This window comes from Ambystoma mexicanum, chromosome 9 (assembly GCF_040938575.1).
Source record: "Ambystoma mexicanum isolate Mex_15411 chromosome 9, UKY_AmexF1_1, whole genome shotgun sequence".
NCBI lineage: Eukaryota > Metazoa > Chordata > Amphibia > Caudata > Ambystomatidae > Ambystoma > Ambystoma mexicanum.
In genome coordinates this window covers 383,889,565-383,912,041 of record NC_090931.1, presented here as the reverse complement: position 1 = coordinate 383,912,041, position 22,477 = coordinate 383,889,565, and the positions used below count along the sequence as shown (strand labels likewise).

The following is a 22,477-nucleotide window of genomic DNA, read 5'->3' as shown; positions in this document are numbered from 1 at the left end:
CAAATCTCATAGCAGGAGCTCCTAGATTACCGCCTGCTTGAATTCACTAGCCACACAAGCCCCACGGGTCCTCGTTCTTCACTTCCATGTGGAGTCCCTCAGCACTTCTTCCAGCAGCAGCTTAGTCTAAGAACAACCCTATCACTACCTTCATCTCCTTCAGGATGCCTCCAGATCCCCCCATTCAACACCTTATCTATCCATGCAGTAAGGCTTGCACACCTTCAGTCCATAAAGTGCTGACCTCTTCTCTCTACTGTCGCAGAACACAAAGCAAGTTTAGATATGATGAATATAGAAAAGCACACATTTTAGAATTTATAGAATCAACATGGATTCCACCTAAATGTACAACACGGACAGACTGATCACACCTTATCTATCAAATCCCAACCATATCACTAGCTTCACTTCCCTGTTATAGATACACATCCACCTCCAGTAACCCACCAATGGTGCCATTAGCTTAAATGTTCACTACCTCCCAAATGATATCCATTAAGCTGCCTGGTCTCCTCGTTAAAGGCACAAACTATACAACCACTCGCTACCTCCAACTTCACTTACCTATACAGATGACCTACTTCACCACTTCCAGTAACCCACCAATAGAACCATCAGCTTAACCTTTCACTACCTCACAAGTGATATCCATGAAGCTGCAGGACCCATACCTTAAAGGCACAAACCATACAACCCCTTGCTACCGCCAACTTCACTTACCCATACCGGTGCCCTATGTCTCCACCTCCAATAATTCATGCATAGAAGTGCAATCTTTCTCTGCCTCCAAAACACATCCACAAGCCTTGTAGGCTACACATTAAAACACACATCCAAGGATCCAACAAATCTGCAATTCCAGCAGACGGGTGCAGCATTTTCACCCAAAATATATTTGAACCTGCTCATTTCACTTTGCCTTATGCATTAAGGAATATGTGCTCAAGCCACATATTGAATACTAATACCTGTAAGTTTTATGATGCATTTCTGGATTTTATTTCTGCAGATTCCATCCAATGATGCAAGGATCACAAACCGAAGTGACTGTATTCCTATGTTCCGCTCTGCACCGGCATGCAGTGAAGGCTCGACCATCCGCGAACAGATAAATATTCTAACATCATTCATCGACGCCAGCCAGGTGTATGGCAGTGACATGCGTTTGGCAACCAGGCTCCGGAACTTGACCAACCAGTTGGGCCTGTTGGCCATTAATGAGCGTTTTACTGATAACGGTAGAGAATTTCTGCCCTTTGATAATATGGAGGTGGACTTCTGCGTCCTCACCAACAGATCGTCGGGGATACCATGTTTCCTGAGCGGTGAGTAGTGTACCATTGTAGGTGTTGTAGGTGAGCATGGTTTTTGATGAATTAATTCAGGTTCATGATGTCTTAAAACTCTGAAAAATATGTGGATATATTTTTAAATACCTTTCTACCAATTTTAGGACCGGTATAAAGTGCAGGATTTACGCTTTGCAAAATGGTTGTACAATTTTCAGTTGGTACTATTCTTCATAGACACCAACAATGCATTCACCCCTAACCACTGTCCTTCACCTACCAACGGCCGCATGCTGCAACTCTTCCCCCCACCAAGTTCGGCCCTCTCCTCCCCATCTAGTGCCTATTAGATCAGCCCAAAGTTCTGCACCATCATGGAGTGATTGTATTTGTTCTTTTTAAGTTTACATGCTTATCAAAGAGAGTTTCAACATGAATGCACAGTCCCATTATTGGGTGCCGTACAATAGCACAATTGAAGCAGGTCTTGGATGGTTTATAGTCATAATGTCGACAAAAAAATGTCGACAGACAAAAATGTCGAAAAAATAATGTCGAAAATAATAATGTCGACATTCTATACTTTTAATGTAAAAAGTCATAATGTCGAAAAAAAAATGTCGACATTTTTTTTTTTGACATTATGACTATAAACCCTTAAAACTATCAACACCTCACCCAACACCCCCCTGCCACCCCCCCCCCCCACACCCCCCAACCACCCTTTCACCCCTCATACTCAACACATACCAATTATTTATTTATTTATTTATTTATTTATTTAATAATTAAATAAATAAAAATTGTATTTACTATGGGGGGGTCCCCCCCCCAACCCCCCCTCACCCAACACCCCCCTGCCGCCCCCCCACACCCCCCCAACCACCCTTTCACCCCTCATACTCAACACATACCAATTATTTATTTATTTATTTATTCAATAATTAAATAAATAAAAATTGTATTTACTATGGGGGGGTCCCCCCCCCAACCCCCCCTCACCCAACACCCCCCTGCCACCCCCCCACACCCCCCCAACCACCCCTCATACTCAACACATCATATATATATTTATTTATTTATTTATGCATACACTAAATTAATGTCGAAAAAATATCGAATAATGTCGACATTTTTGTTTGTCGACATTATTGTTTTTCGACATTAATTTGTCGACATTTTGACTGTCGACATTATTGATGTCGACATTATGACTGCACACCGTCTTGGATGCATTCATCAACTGGTTAATGGAGGGAATGGGACAGGAAGTTGGAGATCAATGGAAGGACAAGTTTAAGAAGCACAGATAACTGGGAAGTATCTAGATATCAGGATTTAGATCGTAGTACATACACCTATTTACAGGAAAGGGGGATGATGAGGGAGGAGTTGCCTTCTATTGGCATATTTGGAGCCTGATATAGGGGGATAAAACTTGATAGTGGGGTTGTGGAGAGCCTGTGGTGAGGGGCAATCGTGCAAAGTAGCAAAAGGGGGTAGCACATAGAGCGCAGGAACATAGAGGATGAGGAGATCTAGAGACCTCAGGGTTTGATGGGTTAGATCGAGAGAAGGAGTTGCATCGTAAAGTGTGGGGAGCCCGTGGATGGGTTTGAAGGCATGGATTAGGAATTCAATTAAGGAGCCACTACACATGGACAACTTCCCTACACAGTGTGTATAGTGTACACACTGGCATAACTACTCATCTGGAATTTACCGTGGAGTTAAAGAGATTATGCATGCTTCTATAAACGCTCTATTCTCAGTACAGTTCAGGGGCGAAGGGATCTGTACTCCTGTTCCATGTTGGAGGTGATTTTTTAGCTGCTTAGGCCTAAATTCCCTGTAGTCAGAGTTAAAAGGAATGCCTTTACCTGAATGGGACTGCTCTTACTTTCGGGGACCTTTAAGCTTGTGTCATTATTCTCTTTATGTCCAGGGGACCCGAGGACCAGTGAGCAGCCCGGCCTCACTGCCTTCCATACAATCTTCATGCGGGAGCACAACCGTGTGGCGAGGCAGCTAAACCGCTTAAATCCTCGATGGACAGGTGAAAGGATCTACCAGGAGGCCAGAAAAATTATTGGGGGCATTTCACAGGTATTTGGGCAGCTCATATGCATGCTCCATAATTTAAAACACTGTCGATTTTGCACTGTGAAAGCAAATAGATGAACCAACTCGTTATGAGCTCATACACAGTATAAAATGTATAAAAATGTGGGGAAAACTAAGGCATTACGACTGAGTACTCAAGTGATTATTGATTTAAATTAGCTCACATACGAAGGTTTCAAGGGAACGGGTTCTCCCCACAGGGGTATCTTTTTGATAATAATGCAATTTGGTGCATTTGGGTGAATACTTTTAACTGTTACTTTGCAAATCACCAAGCATTGAGAAGAATAACATTAAAGCTCAGCTTAGCTCAGGGCAAACCCATACTGACCAACTATTGGGAATGGGTGACCTAGCTGGGCCACCCCAGTCTTCTTGTCAGCAAACCAGCATACACAGCAAGTCCTGCCAAAGACTGTGGGGATCACCTTCAAGTAATTTGTTTGAAAGATGGGGGCAGCGATGAATTTGATAGTACATATCTGAGGTATATTGGTGATTAGTTTTGAGAGTTCTAAAGTGGAAGTTGATGCATTTCTTTGAATTTCAAAGCATACCTTGCAGACCCTGGAGTCGTTCTTCCAGTGCGTGAGCACCCACCCCCAGATAGTATCACAAAAGATATGGATTACGGCTTCAGCATTGTATGACTCCCAGAGAGTACTGGCATCATGACAGGCACCTGTATATTTCACATATGCCCTGACAGTACTAGCATCCTGAGAGGTCCATTCACAGCTCCCAAAAACCCTAGATGGTAGCAGCATCCATGGCAGGTCCCTGGCCAGCCCACCTATCCCTACACAGTATCAGCATCCTTAGAGGCCTGCCCTGCTCACATATCACCAGACAGTATCAGTGCCATGAGCTGTGCCTTAGCAGCTCATATATACCCAGAAGTATCGGCATCATGGCTGGTACATCAACAAATCACACATCCACTGACACTGTCAGCATCCTGATAGGTCCCCTCACAGCCCAAAGGTTCTTAGCCAGAATCCGCAATTTGGCAGGTCCTTGCACAACTCACACCCCCTGAGAGATCTGTGTGCACCTCCTACGTTCCCAGACAGTATCAGCATCCTGACAGCTCTGTGCACAGCTCACATATCCCCACACAGTATTGATATCATGGCAGGACCCCGCACAGTTCACATATTCCCAGACAATATCCCCTCATTGCAGCTCACTGTACAGCTTAGATGACATAGCCCCAGATATTATCAGCATTCTGAGAGGTCCCTTCACAGCTCACATATACTCAGAAAGTGTCAACAATATGTCAGGTTAGTGTACAGTATCTCCCAGCCAGATTCAGCAACCTAATGCATAAATCACATTCCAGACAGGATCAGCATAATTAACGCCCGCTCCAAATCAAAAGACTCAGTGATCAGCAACATCATTAGAGACTGACCGCAAAATATAATCTGTTTTCTTTCAGAAAATCACCTACAAAGATTACATCCCACTTCTGCTGGGCCCCGAGGCATCTGCTAGGATTATTCCACGCTACCGGGGATACAACATATCAGCGGATCCACGAGTGGCTAACGTTTTCTCCCTTGCTTTCCGTTATGCTCATACCTCCATCCAGCCCACCATCTTCCGTCTCCGGAATGGGTACCGACCGCTGACGGAGGCCCCTGCCGAGGTGCCCCTCCACTTGACTTTCTTCAACAGCTGGAGAATCGTGAGGGAAGGTAAAGAGTGTATCCCATCCAAAATTCCTTTAACTGTGCCCATCAACGGCTCTACAAACAGGGTTAGCAATAAGGCAGGAAGTGCGTGAAAGGTTCAAACTGAAGATGTACTTCATCCTTGGACTAAGAGAAAGACAGGTTATGGTGTTTTATGTTATGTTATGTGGTTTCATACTGTGCCCCGCAGCCCTGCTGTCCTTTGCATGGTCGCTTGGCACTTTGGCAGATCTGATCAAGAAGGGAGCTGGGTTTGGTTATTGAGAAATAAGAGACAGTGCAAGGTAGCTTTATGTAGTTTGGAAGTACATACTCTGGGTCTATTTCTAACTGTTTTATGTTCAGATAACTTGAGGTATCCGTGTCCACAGGAGAGCCTCATGTGCTTGTTGTGCACAGATGCATTAGTCAGGAATGTATATCCAATACAGATGACAAACAAATACCCCACGATAGACCCCAAATGAGGTCAATCTATCTCCCAATTATGTATGTAACAAAGAAAAAGACAGATAAATATCATAGTGAAAGAATTTCTCATATCTGGTGATATGTCCTTATCTTATCCCACTGTCAGTCCTGAAAAAAAATGGACTCAGTAGACCTAAAAGTAAACAATCCCAAATCAATTTATTTTGTCAATATGACATATATCAACCATAAACACCCAACACAACACAAAGAAAATCATATTCCTGTACACTAAATTCACACATCAAATAACAATACATAAGCATAAAACAATTTATCAGATGGACACAATTTCACAAAAATGATGGCTCAATCTGAACAGTGTGTCCCAATTTCATAGTCCCAACATGTTTCTGTTCATCGCACCATGTTGGTAGAACATTCATCAGGGGATGTCCTTTACAAGTTAGTTATTTTGTTCCAGATCCTTGTGCTGTGGGTGAACCCCACATAAAACACTCATTACAGTGTAGAAAACACTAAAAATAAAGGGAAAGAAAAGATACCATACCACCAAATTGCCTAACAGTGCAGTAATTGCATCTATACACACAACACAAAAAAATACAATGCATCATGGTGAAAGTCTGTGACGCACACAGACCAACATTTTTATATATGTGGAAATACCTGCTAACTACGCATGATAATCCCGCAAATTGTAGTATTATTTCCACAATTCCGTTTCAGTTAGAATCCAATAGTTCTTAATTGCTTCCAAATAGCACACAAGCATCACTGTCAAAAGAAACATGACAAAGTACTAGTCACAATAGTATTTCTTCCAAAGAGAGTCCAACCTTACAGTCCCACCAACAGCCACTTTTCAACAACCAGGAAGAACCTCCTCCTACCTTGAGATGACTTATCAATAGCCCAAGCTGTTCACATCTTGTTCATGGTTAATGTTCCTTTAAAGGATTTCTTTTCTTTACTTGAGAGCTGAAACAGACAATTTACAAACTAAGGGTCATACAATATACAATACACTGCTATTCAACCTTTACACACATGTGTCTTTGCATGGTCGTGAATCGCCTATCGAAAATATCAATAACAATAACAATATATCGAACACCAAAGCATTGTAGTATCGCCACGGCACCTGTGAAATGTGTTCCGTGGGTAAGAGACTAATTTACTTAGCTACGTAATACTGTTGCATTGTTAACATTCACCGTGGAATTGACGTAGTATAGTAGACATTCACAACCACACTCACCTTCCAAAAACGCTTCTTTAACGGTAAATAGCCCAAGCCAGACCAAAGTTAATTTGCATGATCAAATGGCTGTTCCCCAAAAGGCAGACTGATTTTTATCGTCAACCATTATCAGCGGTTATGTTGGTTTCCCTACTCTCATACCATACAAGAACTGTAAACAAACAAACATCTATAATGCTCATTATCTCACTATGTCACCCATGACTAGATCATCAAACAATACCAATAATTGTACTCACATCGGCAGGAAAAGAGAATTAGAGGATTGCGATGTCATCTAACAACGTACCTGTGTCAAAACTTCTGCAAGCCCATCACAATAACAATCTGTTATTTTAATTTTTCACACACCATCTAATCTTCAAGCTAAATACATTGCACATATTTAATTATTAAACTAGCATTTCATAGCACAGTTGCACATTGTCATTTTTCCATCTTAACAACATTCAAAACCATTTTTAATCAATAATATCTTGTCACATGATAGTTTGTTCGAACATTGTTTGCCGTCTAAGCCAAATGATACATCACACTTCAATCATTGAGATGTTCAAATCATACATTGATACACTAAATAACACCTATATTGTGCTGCCCTTATTCAATAGTTTGACGGGTATTCAGAGTCTGGTGATCTAATCGAATATTAAGACTCATGGGGTGCCCAGATCTTTTAACATTTGTACATGACATGTTATAATAGGGGCACCAATCATTTGGCCATTTCACCATAAACAACGCAGCTGCATTCCTCCATAACTCATGAACAATATACACAGGACCACAACCATTAACCAGGGGTCACATGATGCCATTCTATACCCTCATTTAAGCCCTTTAAGTGGCTTTGAATCTTGAATATCATTTTATTTTTACAAAATTCAACAATTTACAGTTGATATCCTCATTGCTCCGGCCATGGATCTTTTTAAGGATAACCCAAGATAAATCTTCAAGACTGTGTCCCTTCTCCAAGAAATGTTTTACCATAGGGCCCAAAATTATCTTTCCTTTGATGCAGCTGCGGTGTTCGATCAATCTGCTCTTACACCTTCTGTTTGTTTTGCCCACATAGTGTAGACCACACGGACATGTAAACATTTGTCACTGTTACAGTTTGTCATTTCTTTCAAAAACCATTTTTCATTTAGACCATTGTCAACCTCGTGTGTTTTATTTGTGTACTTACACATCACGCACTGACCACATGGAAAGTGACTTCTCAAAGGTGGCATGCCCCGAAGCATAGTTTGGCGTATAGTGGTTTGTTGTTTATCCATGATGTCACTACTCACTAAGACACGTCTAAGATTTTGACTCCTTCTATATGCCACTAATGGTGGTGGTTTCTCCTAGTTGTACATTTTCTTCTACATTTTCATAACAACTGATTTAATTGTATAGGACAGATTAGAAAAGGTGTTAACAAACACTGCTCTCGTCTTTTTCAAATCAGTTTTTTCTAAAAGGGCTTCCTGATTGTTATTGTAGGCTTGCTTCAAATATTCTTTTACCAATTTCTTAGGATACCCTCTACTGAGGAGTTTATCTTTTAGTAGAATCGCACTGTTCTCGTAATCTACCGTCAGATTACTGTTCCTTTTTAACCTCAGAAACTGACCAAAAGGTACATTGGTTTTGATGTGTTTAGCTTGATGACTTGAATAGTGCAGCAGGGCATTCCTATCTGTGATCTTACTGTATGGTCTTACTCTCAAAATCCTGTCATGCTGAAAAACATTGATATTGAGGAAGTTTATCTCTTGTTCACCAATTTTTTTAGTAAACTTCATTCTTTTGATTAGGCCAGTCCACAAAATTGACTTCCTCTTCTCTCGTACCTTCCCACACTATGAAAACATCATCAATATACCTCAACCACTGTCTTAAATTCAGTTTATAAGGGTTACCATCAGAGTAGATGATAGATTTCTAAAATCTTTCTACATATAAATTGGCGAAGTTGGGAGCCATGGCTGCCCCCATGGCAGTACCTTCAATTTGTTGATAATATGGGCCCTGAAACTGGAAAATATTCTTAGTAAGAGCAAATTCTGTGCACCAAAAGATAAAACCATTACTGCCAGATGATCATCATTCCTTCCCAACAATACTTCTTCAATGAGCTCTAAATTGGCTCTTTGGGGAATCATAGTTTATAATGATTAGATACCAAGACAAAGCAATAGGTTGGTACCAAGGGTAAAACTGAGTCCCTCAATTTTGTTGATGGCATCAGTAGTATCCCTGAGGTAGCTAGTCATACATTGTACGAAGGGCCTCAAATAGTAATCTGCATACTTAGATAGAGGTTCCAAAATGAAATTGACCTCAGAAACTATTGGTCAGCCTGGGGGACTAGAGGGGTTCTTGTGTATTTTGGGAAAACTGTAAAATACAGGGCTTCTCCCCTTCTCTCTTATTAAATATTCAGCTTCTTGTTTAGCAATCATTTTGGCTTCCAAAGCACGTGTGACTTTTTCTTGAATCACCCTAATAAGATCTTGCGTTGGGTCATGACCAAGTACATAATGACTCTTCTCATCTGCCAACAATTTATTACACTCACTAATATAACCAGAGCGATTCAAAAGGACGATGACCCCAGCTTTGTCAGCCTGTCTCACAATTAACTCATCGGTTTTGGCAAGTTTAACCATCAGATCCCTCTGTACTTTGCTAAAATTAGAATGGGTCTCTCTCTCCAAATTTTCTAATTTAAGAACTTCCTCCAGCAATCTTTTCTCAAAGACCAAAGATTCTGCAGAGAAACTATGTGTAGGTGCATTGAAGGTACACTTATTATGCAGTTCACTATGGTTGATTATTTCAAAATCAGGTTGGTTGGAGAAGAATTCATTTAAATTGACCTTTCTCATGAACATTTGAAATTCTGTTCTAAATTCAAATGGATTGTGGTTCTTTGTAATCACATAGTTTAAGTCTCTGTCTAACGTTTCTACTTCAGCTGCACTCAACACATCAGAGGACAAGTTGACTACCATTGTTTCTGTGATCGACTGCGTGTCCTGATCTGATCGTTGAATTTGGATTTTGAAGAATTTGTAATGCGCGCACAACGAACCTGATCGTATCCTGGCGCAGATGATAACATATAATGGGGATAGAACAAAATCATAATAGAGACAGGTAGCACAGAACTTGAACCAAAGCTGGCAATCATCAAGCTTACTTAAATAGATAAGTCTTTAAGCCTGCTCTAAATTTTAACAGGGAAGTTGCCTGTCTTAAGCTCAACGGAACACTGTTCTATAGTCTAGGTCCGACAACTGAAAAGCAGCAATCTCCTCTCGATCTGCAATTTGTTCTCGGAATAACAAGACAAAGTTGGTCTTCAGATCTGAGGGCTCGAGTCAGTCGGTATCGCTTGAATTTAGGTAGGCCGGTGCCAGCCCAGTCAGACATTTTTAGACCAAACACCCAACTTTGAATTTAATCCGATCCTCCACCAATTGTTCCAAACTCCCTTGTTGGAACCTTGGCCTAAAAAAGGCCTACTTTGTCTTGATCGAATGTTACCTCAGGAATGTGCCATATAATCTGCTTGGAGAGGTGTGGGGTTCTGAGGTTTGATGTCTGTTTGAAGGGGTGTTCAATTGTCATTTGTGGATGGCTTAGCTGGAATGGCATGTGTGTGTTGGGAGGTAGAATTTGAGCATGTTACTATTGAGAGCAGTCATTGGAGACCTCGAGCTGAGCTAATGGGCTGGTAGTTGTGTATTATAAATTAAAGATCTATGCTATGCGAGCATGACAGGAGGATATTTTACAACTCCAGGGACAACTGAATTATGATCTTCCTCTCCCTGTCTGATCATTCCAACTGCCTCTCCTCACTAAGGTTCTGCATTCTTTAACTTAACCCATAACATTCTGCACGTGTAAAAACAACATTCTGGAGAAAGAACATAGATTAGCACCCTCAGCGGGTGCAGCAGCCAATCACGTTGCTTCAAACCCGTGCTGAATCTACCGATCTAAGTCCGGTTCGGAGCTACCCGAGAGGTCGCCTTACCTGGAAGTGCTGTTTTCCCTCCTTCCCTCTCGGTTAGCGATACATGTTTATACACAAGGCTTACCGCATTCACGCAGAAGAGTGGAAAGGCAATTCTTGAAAGGCATTTCTGGTGCCAAAAAACTGGAAAAATATTTCATGCCCGTTTTAACACTTGAGTAATATGTAATGGTGAAATAGATTTTACTCTTAACGTAGCCTTCACCAGGGTAAAAGAATTGAGAAAACCGATATTACAGCTCACTTGCTAGTCACACAATTAGGAACAAGGAAAATAGCGTTTGTTCCACTTATCCAATATGAATAGAGCGCCATGGACAAAGTGTCATATCCAAAGGAACCCGCAGGATCCCAGTAGACGTCGTCTACATAAGGAGTCAAACTTGTAATGTTCTTTGTCTTGTGACTGCTGATGAGACTGTCTCATAATGGTTGCAGAAGAACTAGGAAATACGGAACACAATAGAACCGACCGGCGTCTGCTTCTATAATCATGTGAGCTGTGTGCCTGAAAATCCCTCGAACATTCTACACCTACATGCAATGAAGACAACATAGAATGTCCTCCTGGGTTCAAGTTGATGAGGTTGTCTTATGTGTCCCCTCCCTTCATTGCCCTTCCCAATCCATTATCGATGACCAAAGTGAAGTGGACCTGGAGAAATCGCCTCCCGTGAAGTCAACAAAAGGCCTATTATTGCAGCAAACTTTCTCGAGCAAACCTTTGTAATGAGAGTAGACCCTTTAACAATGTGTTTTATGCTCCCTGTAACAGTCTCAAGGAGGCTGACACTTTTGAGACTCGGCTGGATAGAAATACAAAATTGTGCTGTATCTGGAACCGATTTGCCTTAACTGATCATGAAACCGTCCAAGCCTCCACAATCAGAAGGGCTCTGTCTGGGGTCATCACCAGTATGTCATTAGGAAAACTGATCATTTTGATTCTTCAAAGCAGGAACTCAAAGCCACCTGAAAAGGGCAATGCACAAAGTCATCCCACTAAAAAACACACCATCTCTCTCCAACAATAACCCATAACCCTCAACCTCCTGGTTCATGAGAGCTGTCGTAAACGTCACAGTCACTATATCTTTGTTTTCAACCAATAAGAACACAACTTCAATCTGGTTTAAGCTTTTAGACAGTCTTCTAATGAATGTTCTACTTTGGTGTATCTGAATAGCAAGCTTGCTCTTTGATCACTCATTCTCAGGAAGTAGCCTTAAATGGCCCCAGGGGATGACTGGCAACATTTAGCCTGGGGGGCAAGTTTACTTTTCTGGCCCATAGTGCATCTCCCAAACCCACAGTGCAGTGGCCCCAACATCCAGAACAAGTACACTCAAAACCAACCTCTACCCCTCCGACACATTCTTAAGTATATATAGTAGACAATATTGACATTACTATTCTTTTATGCAACATATTTTTCCATTAGGTTTGTGGTTTGTTAAAGACCCCGACCCCTGGAAATTCTCCCACTTACCAAACATGGCAACATTATTGCACCAGGATAATATAATTGGTCAAATGGGAAAGCTGGGATTTTGGCCCAATTTTCCATGTGTTACAGTTTGTAATTTGACAACAGGCTACACCTCCCCCGCTCCCCCTCAACTCATCTTTAGTTTAGAACAATGTAAAGAGGTGTGGGAACTAGAGAATTCCATGGTAGGGCAGATCCATTGTTGAACCCGGGGGCCTGGGTTTGCTCTCAGAGTCAAACAAGCACTGGCATGGCAAAAGTCCCATACCTGACTTACTGCTTCCTCAGCCCACAGCACAAAACCCTTACATGCCCCCAGTGTACCCCCCACCCCACAACATAAGACCCTCACATGTCATCCTGCTCCCTCACTAGTATGTTTAAGATACATTGTTAAAATTCTTTATAGAATAATACTATAGTGTAAAAATCCTTATAAGTGAGTTTTTCTCTACAGATTGGAAATGAAAATAAGGCATAGTGATGAGAAGTGATTTGCTTAGGATCACGTAATGTGTGAAGTGTGGAAGGTGGGGATGTAGGCCCTGTCTTTCTGGTTCTACAGTTTCCTATTCAGAAAGCAGGGGAGACTTCATCTTCTCCCATTCCATCTTCAATGTAAGAAACAAAACAAATGCTTTCTGCAAAGTTGGTATTCCAGGATAAACTACTATACTGTTCAATAAACTTGGTTTTCGAAGCACCAATATATCTACATGGGGGATGCATATGAATCGTCACTATCCTGAGGCAAATACATCCGAGAAACAGACTAAAATTATAATTATAATGAAAATGTACCATAATTATAATCTTAGTCTTTACAAGCTTGTGCTTTCAAAGCACCAAGTCACATGACAAAGTAACCTGAACAAATATAAGAGACGTAGTCGTTGAAACATGTTAATACAGCAAGCATGCAGCACTTAGAAAAAAGAAAGGGGGTCAAGCCAGTCCCACAATCAGGTGCAGTGATATGCAGGTCAGACATAGATATCAGCAACCGTCAACCTGCTGACCTACCATTCCATTTGTGTACCTCCATCTCATTTACCCAATTTTCCTTACCCATCATCGTCCACTGTCCTTCACTTGCTCCCTTTTTTACAATAGCCTCTGTTACCCTTTTGCTCTATTCTTTAACTATTCATTAAATCCCCTTACCCTGCACGCACCTCCTTGCATTTCCAACATTGCTCAATCACCAGTTCCTAGCTACTCACAACCTTTAATTGCCCATCACACCAAGCCTATTCCTTGCCCCACACCACCTTCCATTGTCCTGGCTTACAGTTAGACAGTAGACCACCTTGCTTTGGCAATTGGATGCCTCTGCCAGACATGACAAGAAGTCATGGTTGGGGTCTTGCTGGTAATTGTGGCTATGGGGTCTGCACTTCGATAATGCAGAGTGAAAGACAGCGAGGTGACGCATCTTTTTTTGTGCTCCAAAGTTGCATTTTCTTGGAAAGTCAGCTGAATATTTCAACTCACAGAAGCAGAGTGAGAAGTGCAAGGGGAAGACACCTTGGACCTGGTGATAGAGAGGGAGCAAGAGCGACCTATTATATTTGTGTCTTCAAATAAGGTGGCTTGTGTGTCTGTGGGTGTGTTTCAGTTTCTGTGACTGGGTTAATGTGTTTGTGTATTTGTGACAGTGCAGAGTATAGGTGGAAGGATCTATCTGTGTTCATGTGACTTGGTGTCTATTCACCTGAATCTGGTGTTGACTTGCATGTGTGTCTTTTGTTGGTCACATAAGAGAATAGTTTTCTGGTCAAGACAATGAAAAACAATCACAGACTTAGGGGGTCATTCAGAGTTCACTGGTAATAGTAAAATCGGCAGCATTTTGAAAATAGCATGGATTTCACCGTCCATCCAATTCAGGGTTTGATCAAATACTATTGGTGGTACTCAAGGGAATCCCAGCAGTGGTATCTTAGGCAAAATGTTGCCAGAAAATTCACCTATTTTTTCTCCACCTTGGTGGTGGAGGTAAAAAATCCAGACTGGTCCCACATTTTTTAAATCTTTCTTTTAACTGTACATAACGGAAGCACTGGTGCTTCCCTTCAATAGAGTGAAAAAAGGTTGTACAAAGGGCCATGGTGAGGGGGTAAAAAGGTGGGCATCTGATTGCCTCCTCTCACCACCTTACCTATATAATGCATACAAGGACCAGACTTAACCCTTTTGTGCATAAAGAAAATCAACAGTAGTATTATGAGCCATTACTGTACAAAATCAATTTCTCCCTTTATAATATTGCCGAAAATGGCCAGGAAAAAAAAGTTTTAAAAATAAAACATTTTTACATTACTGCCATCAGAGGTGCTATTGCTGAAATAGCACTGGAGGTATTCCTGAAATACCACCTCTGTTGGTGGTAAACGTTTAGTAGGGCGGATTTCCAGAAGTACCATGGCTAGAGCTGGTAACTTTCTTCAGTGGTATTAAAAAGTCTGCCCAACTCTGAATAACCCCCTTAGTTTGTAGTCTTCTCATAAATAATACCTGAATATTACACTTTTCTATGTGTTTTTCAACTGTGTCCAAAAGTGAGTACCACAAACAGTCTAACAGCCATTTCTATAACCACTATATAAGTGCCGTCCATGGGTGCTATTCAGGGTGCTTCTAAACACTTTTTGTATGAATACACTGGTGTTCAAGAAATCCACCAGAACATAGGGGAAGCATTTGCATAGAATCAAAACGACAAACTCTAATACGATGTGGACCCTTACTTCCATGGCAAGTAGCAGTAGTGATAAGCTGCTGTGGATTGTAACTGACCAGTGGTGTATGGGAAGCAGCCGTGCCAACATTACCATCCAGGGACATACCATCTTTTATTTAAATGCATACATTACAACTGAGCGGAATGAACGTGCCCCTCCAGCCTAGACGACTCGCCCTCTCACTGTGGAGGCACATGTGTGGGGCCACCCAGGCACATCTACAACATTGCTGACATCATGATGAATATCTCACCCCATTCACAGAAAATCTGAGCAGGCTTAGCAGCATTTGGTTCCTTTGTGGCAAGATAGATTTATGAACGATTTTGTCTTTTTTTATTATGTATTTTATATTTTGGAGATCTGGCCCATAGGGCAGCATCCCAGCCAGCTTGGGGGGGGGGACAATTGCCCCTCCCCCCCCCTTTGGCAGTCCGCCCTTGCATGATTAGTGCTGCATCGTGGTTTTGTATAATCTTAAGATGTTCAGAGTTTTAATTATAATATTTTTGATTGTGCTTTCAGGAGGCATCGATCCTCTTCTCCGCGGCCTAATGGCAAATCGTGCAAAGCTGAACAGACAGAACCAGATCATGGTGGACGAGTTAAGAGAGCGACTTTTCAAACTGTTCAAGAGGATTGGCCTAGATTTAGCCGCCATCAACATGCAGCGGGGCCGAGATCATGGTCTTCCGGGTAAGAATCTAATGGCCAAATACCCACGTATACCCAGCTAAGGAACTATGGAGGGTTTAGGGAACTGTGGCCTTCCCTGTAAGAGAGTAGAGAGCGAGAGAACATGGCCTCCAAGTAAGGCAGCAGCAGGGAGAAGAACAGAGCATCCAGGCATGCAGCTATAAGAGAGAACCTCAACCTCTGGGGAAGGGACCAAAGTATGGAGAGAGCAACAGCCTCCCAGGTTAAGATAAATGTGTTTACGCTGTTCTTGAAAGGCATTTCTAGATGCTATTGGTAAATGCATACTCTTGACCTGAAAAATTGTTTCAATAAATTGATTTCTACACCATTCTTAAATTAGGTTGCCAAATCTTTCAATATCATGCAAGCACATTTACCATTTTGACATGTGCAATCCTTGGTGATATTTCAGTTCACATCTTGTTATTAAAATATTTTCAAAAAGACTCAAACAAATCAGTGTGGCCTATCAAATATACGGAATACACCCGTCATTGGCACAACGGTATGGCGCTGCAACATTGAACCTTTCCACTTTTTGATGACGTCTCTCTTTAAACTCAGCCCCACCCACCCAAAAGAAAGGTGGAAGGTGGGGATAGGTAGGGAAGCAGGAACCTCACCTGATCATGCTTACTTCTGCATATAGGCCACCTGGGAGATATTATAGGCCACCTGGGAGATATTATAGGCCACCTGGGAGATATTCAAACTGGCATCTTCTTCTTTCTAACGACCTAAGACCAGCGCCAACATCAGCAGTATTTTCAACCACAGGGAATGACACCTGACACCTGTCCCACTCGACACAATGTGTAAGTTCTTAATTCACACTCTATATAACCTCCCCAGTTGTCCCACACCCTCCCCACCATCTGCACGCCGCTTAGCTCTCTATGCACAGTCTCTTTTTAAATTCCTTGTAAATCTTTCTGACCTTTTCCCCACAGTCTGCCCTCACATTTCTGATCTTTCTTTCTCTTTTACCCTCATCACTGGAACTCCCCAATCCAGGAGTCTGCAACCAGCAGCTTTATAGATGTTATGGACTACAACTCCCATGATCCTTTACCATTGGCTAAGCTGGATAGGGTTGATAGCAGTTTCTGTCCAAAACATCTAGAGAGCCGAAAGTTGCACACCCCTACCCTAATCCATAATATCAAGCAAGGTTATGTACTCTCCCTATGCAAATGCAAAGGTTTTCATTTGTTAATTAACGTATAGTTTGCTAGGCTGCCACACTAAGGCCTGCACTTTCACACCCAAGAGATCTTTACTAAGGACTAGCAATGATCCCCTGTGTGCCCATGTCTTTAGGCTCTCAAGTGGAAAGAGCCGTACTACCCTTCCTACACCTAAAATATGTCTTTTCTTAGCTGCCTTTCAGTGTATGTTTTCTCATAACCTTGATCTCTTCACTTCCTAAAGTACTATTTCACCTCCTTTCTGTTACGTGGTAGCTCCCTGTGTTGGCAGCTGAAATGTCCTACAAACATCTCTGGGTTTAAGTGCAGAACACGCAATATAAAGACTATGAATCTTCCACCCTAGTCCCAACAAACAAATGTTTTGGTACCTTCTATCCTGATCTTAGCGTGCAGGATGCAGGCTGCCTCAGTGTTACAATGTTTGGTTCCGTCACCGTTATCCTTTTCACCTGATACCATCCACTCATCCACTTTAGCCAAAGACTGCAATGTTTCTATGACTCTGGCACAGAGAGTCTTTAACTTGCTTTTGTACTGATTGCTTCTTAATTTGCATCTGTCTTTTTTGTGTATTCCCTCTAAGCAAGACACTACTTCACACTCCCACCGTCTGCTTTTTGTCATTTATTTGAGCCTTTGTCCCTCTTTTCTTTCTATGTCCTCTAAGGTTAGAGTTGCTAAATTAGAGATGTGAATCTCCACCCAATTAGATTTCTCCTTAGCCATAATATTTGTGTTAGCGGCAGCTCAAAGCCTAGTCCTCCAAATTGGAGAAAACAAGGAAACCTTGATATTTGGAGCACAGATTTGCTGCAGTGGAAACTCACTACAAGCTTGTGGCACTAAATATCATTGATCATACTGTTCAATATTGGCTTTCAAACTACAACAGTGGCACATCTGTTCCCAAATGTAAACAAAAAAGACAATAGTCTTGCACTGGTGCCTATTCGAACAGTATTATACTCAATACTTCACAAAATACTTTTTTATTGTACAGAAATACATATAAAAATTTCATAAAACATTATACACATTCATAAGTATAACTACACATTTTGAGAAGTGTCCTAACTTCTAAAACTCATATGTAAAACAGGAGATCCTATAATCTCAAACATCAAAACGTTTCACTGATGGCGAGTACTGCTGTCTAGAACTAACATCAAGATCAGAAGTACACCTGAGCTATACATATCAATTTTTGCAAACCTGAGCCGAGTTCTGTTTTTTTACCCCACATCTTTCTGTCCTTTTCATTAACTGTCGGACATTCTTCAGGGGTGATACACATGATTTTGTTTCTCCTACTAACAGGTCACTCTAATAATAGGAAACCAATGTTGTGAAGAAAATCTTCAATAGTTCTTAATAAGCTTTCTGGCCACATGTAGATCACAATTTCTCGATTAGGACTACCTCAGCCCGGAACTTCTTTCTGTGCATCCTTCAAAATTGATGGATGATCACAACATTATAAATATGATGACTCCCTCAATGTGTCTACTTCAATGCCATCTAGAGGTCCTACAGTCGTACCTCTCTCTTACGAGCTATGCTTTATAGTCCACTATTGCTGAACATCGCGCCATGTCTGAAACTTCCTTCTGTTGTTAAAAGATACCCAGCTGTGAGGCTCCCCGTCTACAGGTTCTCTGGGGTTGCCCTAGGTAGGGTTTGCTGTCTCTTCCCCACTTTCTGAGCTCTCTGTTAAGGAAGAGGTTGAAGGAGTTTTTGCAGTAGGAAAAGGGGGTGGTCTCTAAAGTTGTATGCCTAACAGTCCTATGGGTGTTAATTCTGTACTGGACCTGGCCATGCACTTCTCACTTTTTATCAGGTAAGAAATGATGATAAAATCTTATTTATCCCTATTCTCTATGAGGGGTTTCCCTACCTCAACTAAAAATTAAAAGGGCTGTCAGAATGCCCATTCAACATAAAAGTCCACTGTCTTGTGTCAAAATTCCTAACTCTGTCCCTCACATTTATAACTAAACTAGCTAAGAAGGCAGTATTTACTGCCCAGGAGAATGGCTCCCTTCTTCTGGGATCGGGAACACACTTTACTTTGAAATTCAAGTTCAAGTTGCAAATGACTTTAAATCTCAAGTAGTTTGCACATGAGGGGTGGGGAGGGTGCCTCTCCTCCCCTCACTGTAACCTGTTTTATCTTCTGCCACATTGTATCTGAAATTATAGTCAATAGGCCATGGGAAATGAGTCCCTTCCGCTGGGTGAAAGTTTGCTTTTACTTCCATCGCGTGGTATCAGGTGGAGCAACTCCCTTCCCCTAGATTCTTGGATTCTTTCTGGTGCTTTTGAAACACATAGTTCCAACCGAAGTCATCATCCCAGACCCAGGCTTTTCTTTGACTTGGCAGGCTTGGTTCACTAACCTGACACCCACTGCCACGAAGTAGAGGACTTGTATCTCTCTCTTGGTTTGGGTCTTCAACCGGGTTTCTCTTCTTCTTTGGATTGGCGTACTTGGTAAAATAACCTGCCAAGTACCGCCAAGAGGAAGATGACTTATATCACTATCTCGTTTAGAGTCTCTAACCATGGTTTCTCTTCTTCTTTGGTAGGTGTCCTTGACCCTTTTCTGGTGGCCAGTGGGTCTCTCCCATCTACTAGCACAAGGAAGAGGAACTATTTTGCAGGTTTGACACACACAGGGGCCAATAGGTGTTTCCACACTATTTGGCTGAGGAAGAGTCGTTAGAACCCACTTCCCTTCTACCCCATGTACCCTCCGGGTCTTTCGTATTACCCTTTACCTTCACAGCGATCTTGGTATGTCACTGGGGCTTCCAGGGACAAGAGTCTGCGTCTCTTCTTCTTCAGGCTTCTTTCCGCATTTGCGGCGACAGCGCGGCTCCTTCTGTGCAGTTCAGTTTCACCGGGTCTCTCTCTGTGTCTGCGACGGCCTTTCAGTCCCCTGCTATGCAGCTCGCCTTTGTTCCTGCTTTCAGTTTGGCGTCTGTGCTCGTTCTCCTCTGGTCCCCCAAGCAGCTTTGAAACTCCTGTGCCTGAGAGTTTCCACAGCTGCTGCCTATACCCTCTGGAGTCGACTACTTGCTTTGTCCATTGTCAGTTTTTACACAATGTATCTGGCTTTCACCATTATAAGTCTTACATTAGTTTTGTTGCCTCACTCTTCATATCTGGGTTGGGCCACCTCGTACCAGTACTTTGGTGACAAGTGATCTTCATATTTCCCATGCTGTTCCTCGTTGCAGTATTTTCAAGTATATTGAGGTCTTCTGCCTGATAGCAGTAGATGGGTCTACTATTTAAAAAGAGGTTAGCAAACGAAAGAGGAGCTAAAGTATGTGGGGGTGTGACAGTGTTATAAGGGATGTACGCTAAATGATCACCATTATCCCCAGAGGAGGAGTCCCATGTGATTCTCCTGTATAAAACAACCCGCAGCTCCAACGTGGAATTCGTCAGATGGACTTGCGCATGCTCCCATCCAGGGCCCATCACCAGGCATGCTAATGGCACCACCGCATCTCTGGTGCCGGTTGATTCGCTATGTGTTGAAATTAAGGGAAGGATATCTGAGTATGCACTGTCAAACTTAGGGAGACAAACTTCATTCGAAAAGTGATGGATGGAAGGCTGTGAAAATATCTACGGTATGGTAGGCATTGCTCTCTGCTGTCTTTCATGCCATTGTATCCACATCTGTTCTGCTCCCTATTCTAATGTGAGCAGTCCTTCACGCCTGCTAGACCAAAAGGATAAAACAACCCTGGAGTTGCTTTGCCCCTGCGGGGACCTGGCTTAGCTGGTTGGATTGGACTGCTCCTTAGGGACAGTATCAAGACTGATTTGGATATAGCTGGTCCCTTTCTGTAATCTCCCAGACGACCTAAAAAGTGATGGTATTAACGGCTGCCCACGAGTAATTATAGTAGTTATGACTAATTCAAAACCTTGCACCCACCAGTTTTCTAGCAACAAGAGACACCCAATTGGCAGAAGTGGTGTTATGCAAAACCCAGTTACATTACATTGCATTACATTTTGATTTTACTCCTTTTCCCTTCCAGAGTTACATTTCCCATTTAGCAACCCTTATTTTGTTCACCTATACTCAAGTAGGTAAACCTACAGAATAGATGATTTGAATGTAATTTCTAAGGTACCTTAGTTAGTTGATGCACCTGCTGCAGTGATATGTGTGCAAACTGCAGGTCACAAGGTTATTTCCTCGAGGAGCCAGCCAACATAGGAATTCTTCCTTCAGAGGTTATCATTGAGGTGACTCATGCCCCCCCCCTGTGTGGGTTGGACGGGGGGAACAGCCAACAGAGCTGCTAGAGACTTAAGCGTAAGATTATTATTTTTTTTTATAGTCCCCCAGCAGGCACAATCCACCACACTGGTATACCCTGTCATGTCAGAAGATAAATATCCATGCCGTTCCATATAAAAATACTTATCATAAAAAATAATCCCCCTCCACCTCATCGCAATCGTCTGCCATTTTAGAAATGGGATGAGTCAGCAGTTTATTTGGACTAGAATAAATCTTCTCCCAGCCCCTTCCTGCTGATGGATTATTCATCTTCCTAAATTTTATTGATCCAGCCATTTTATTTTTCTTCTTTCCTGGCGCAGAAAAAGCGCCAACCCCCTGTGATGGCCAGGGACACCTCTCCATCAGATCTCTGAGCTCAATCCATCTCATCTACATTGGCAACCTTATATTCCTTCTTCTTAAATCCAACCATTAATGAGACGGATAACTCATCCATGTCTCATGTTGTGTGCATTTAGTCAGATAGCCAAGGGCTTGCATTGACTCCTTTCGTTCAGCGTGAACTGCAAAAGGTCTTGGAAAATACGTATTTAAGCTTCCTTGTATTTAATATTCTCAACTGTCCACATCTTCATTGGAATCTCTTTTCTCCTGATAATAGGGGCATTTGGCCACCATAGATCTACGTACTTTTGCTTGGCCCTTGCTCTGTGTGCCCTGTCAAGTAAAATATGTTTTCCACCTTCTTCTTTAAAGAGCATGTTGTTTATTTAGTTATTCTTTCTCTCCACACTGTGTTGTGTCTCCCTGTCCTTCTACGGTGCCCGGAAAATCCTGAGATTGCGACACCGCTCTCTGTTTTCAATATCGTCCATTTTCATTGTTAAGTCCGCCTCTCTAGGCCGAGCAGCCGCGCTTCAGAAGAAGTTGCCTACTCACATTTCTATTTTTGTAATGGATGCTTGTCACGTTTAGGGTCCTTAGTCTGATCTCTCTCTCTCTCTCTCTCTCTCTCTCTCTCTCTCTCTCTCTCTCTGTCTCTCTCACTCCCTCGCTCTCTCTCTCGTTTACATCTGCTCAGCACTTTTAAAGCATTAGAGGGACAGGATTGGATTTCTGCTGACATTTGGACCAGCTCAACCCTGGTACTAATTTCGGTCTCTGTGGAGGAAGCTCCCCTGCTACAAGTGTCAGTTCACCAGTTGAGGGCCCA

The 22,477-nt window shown here is 42.2% G+C and overlaps 1 protein-coding gene across 2 annotated transcripts in view; it reads left to right on the top strand.

Moving 5' to 3' along the window:
* The window catches only part of LOC138488100 (myeloperoxidase-like), a 103,376-nt gene that overhangs the window by 71,669 nt on the left and 9,230 nt on the right, over positions 1-22,477 (top strand). For both annotated transcript variants that reach the window (XM_069614855.1, XM_069614856.1), the window contains 4 exons: positions 1,013-1,328; positions 3,238-3,398; positions 4,861-5,119; positions 15,610-15,780. In XM_069614855.1, coding sequence (XP_069470956.1) covers positions 1,013-1,328; positions 3,238-3,398; positions 4,861-5,119; positions 15,610-15,780 — 907 coding nt within the window. The remainder of the gene's footprint in view (positions 1-1,012; positions 1,329-3,237; positions 3,399-4,860; positions 5,120-15,609; positions 15,781-22,477) is intronic.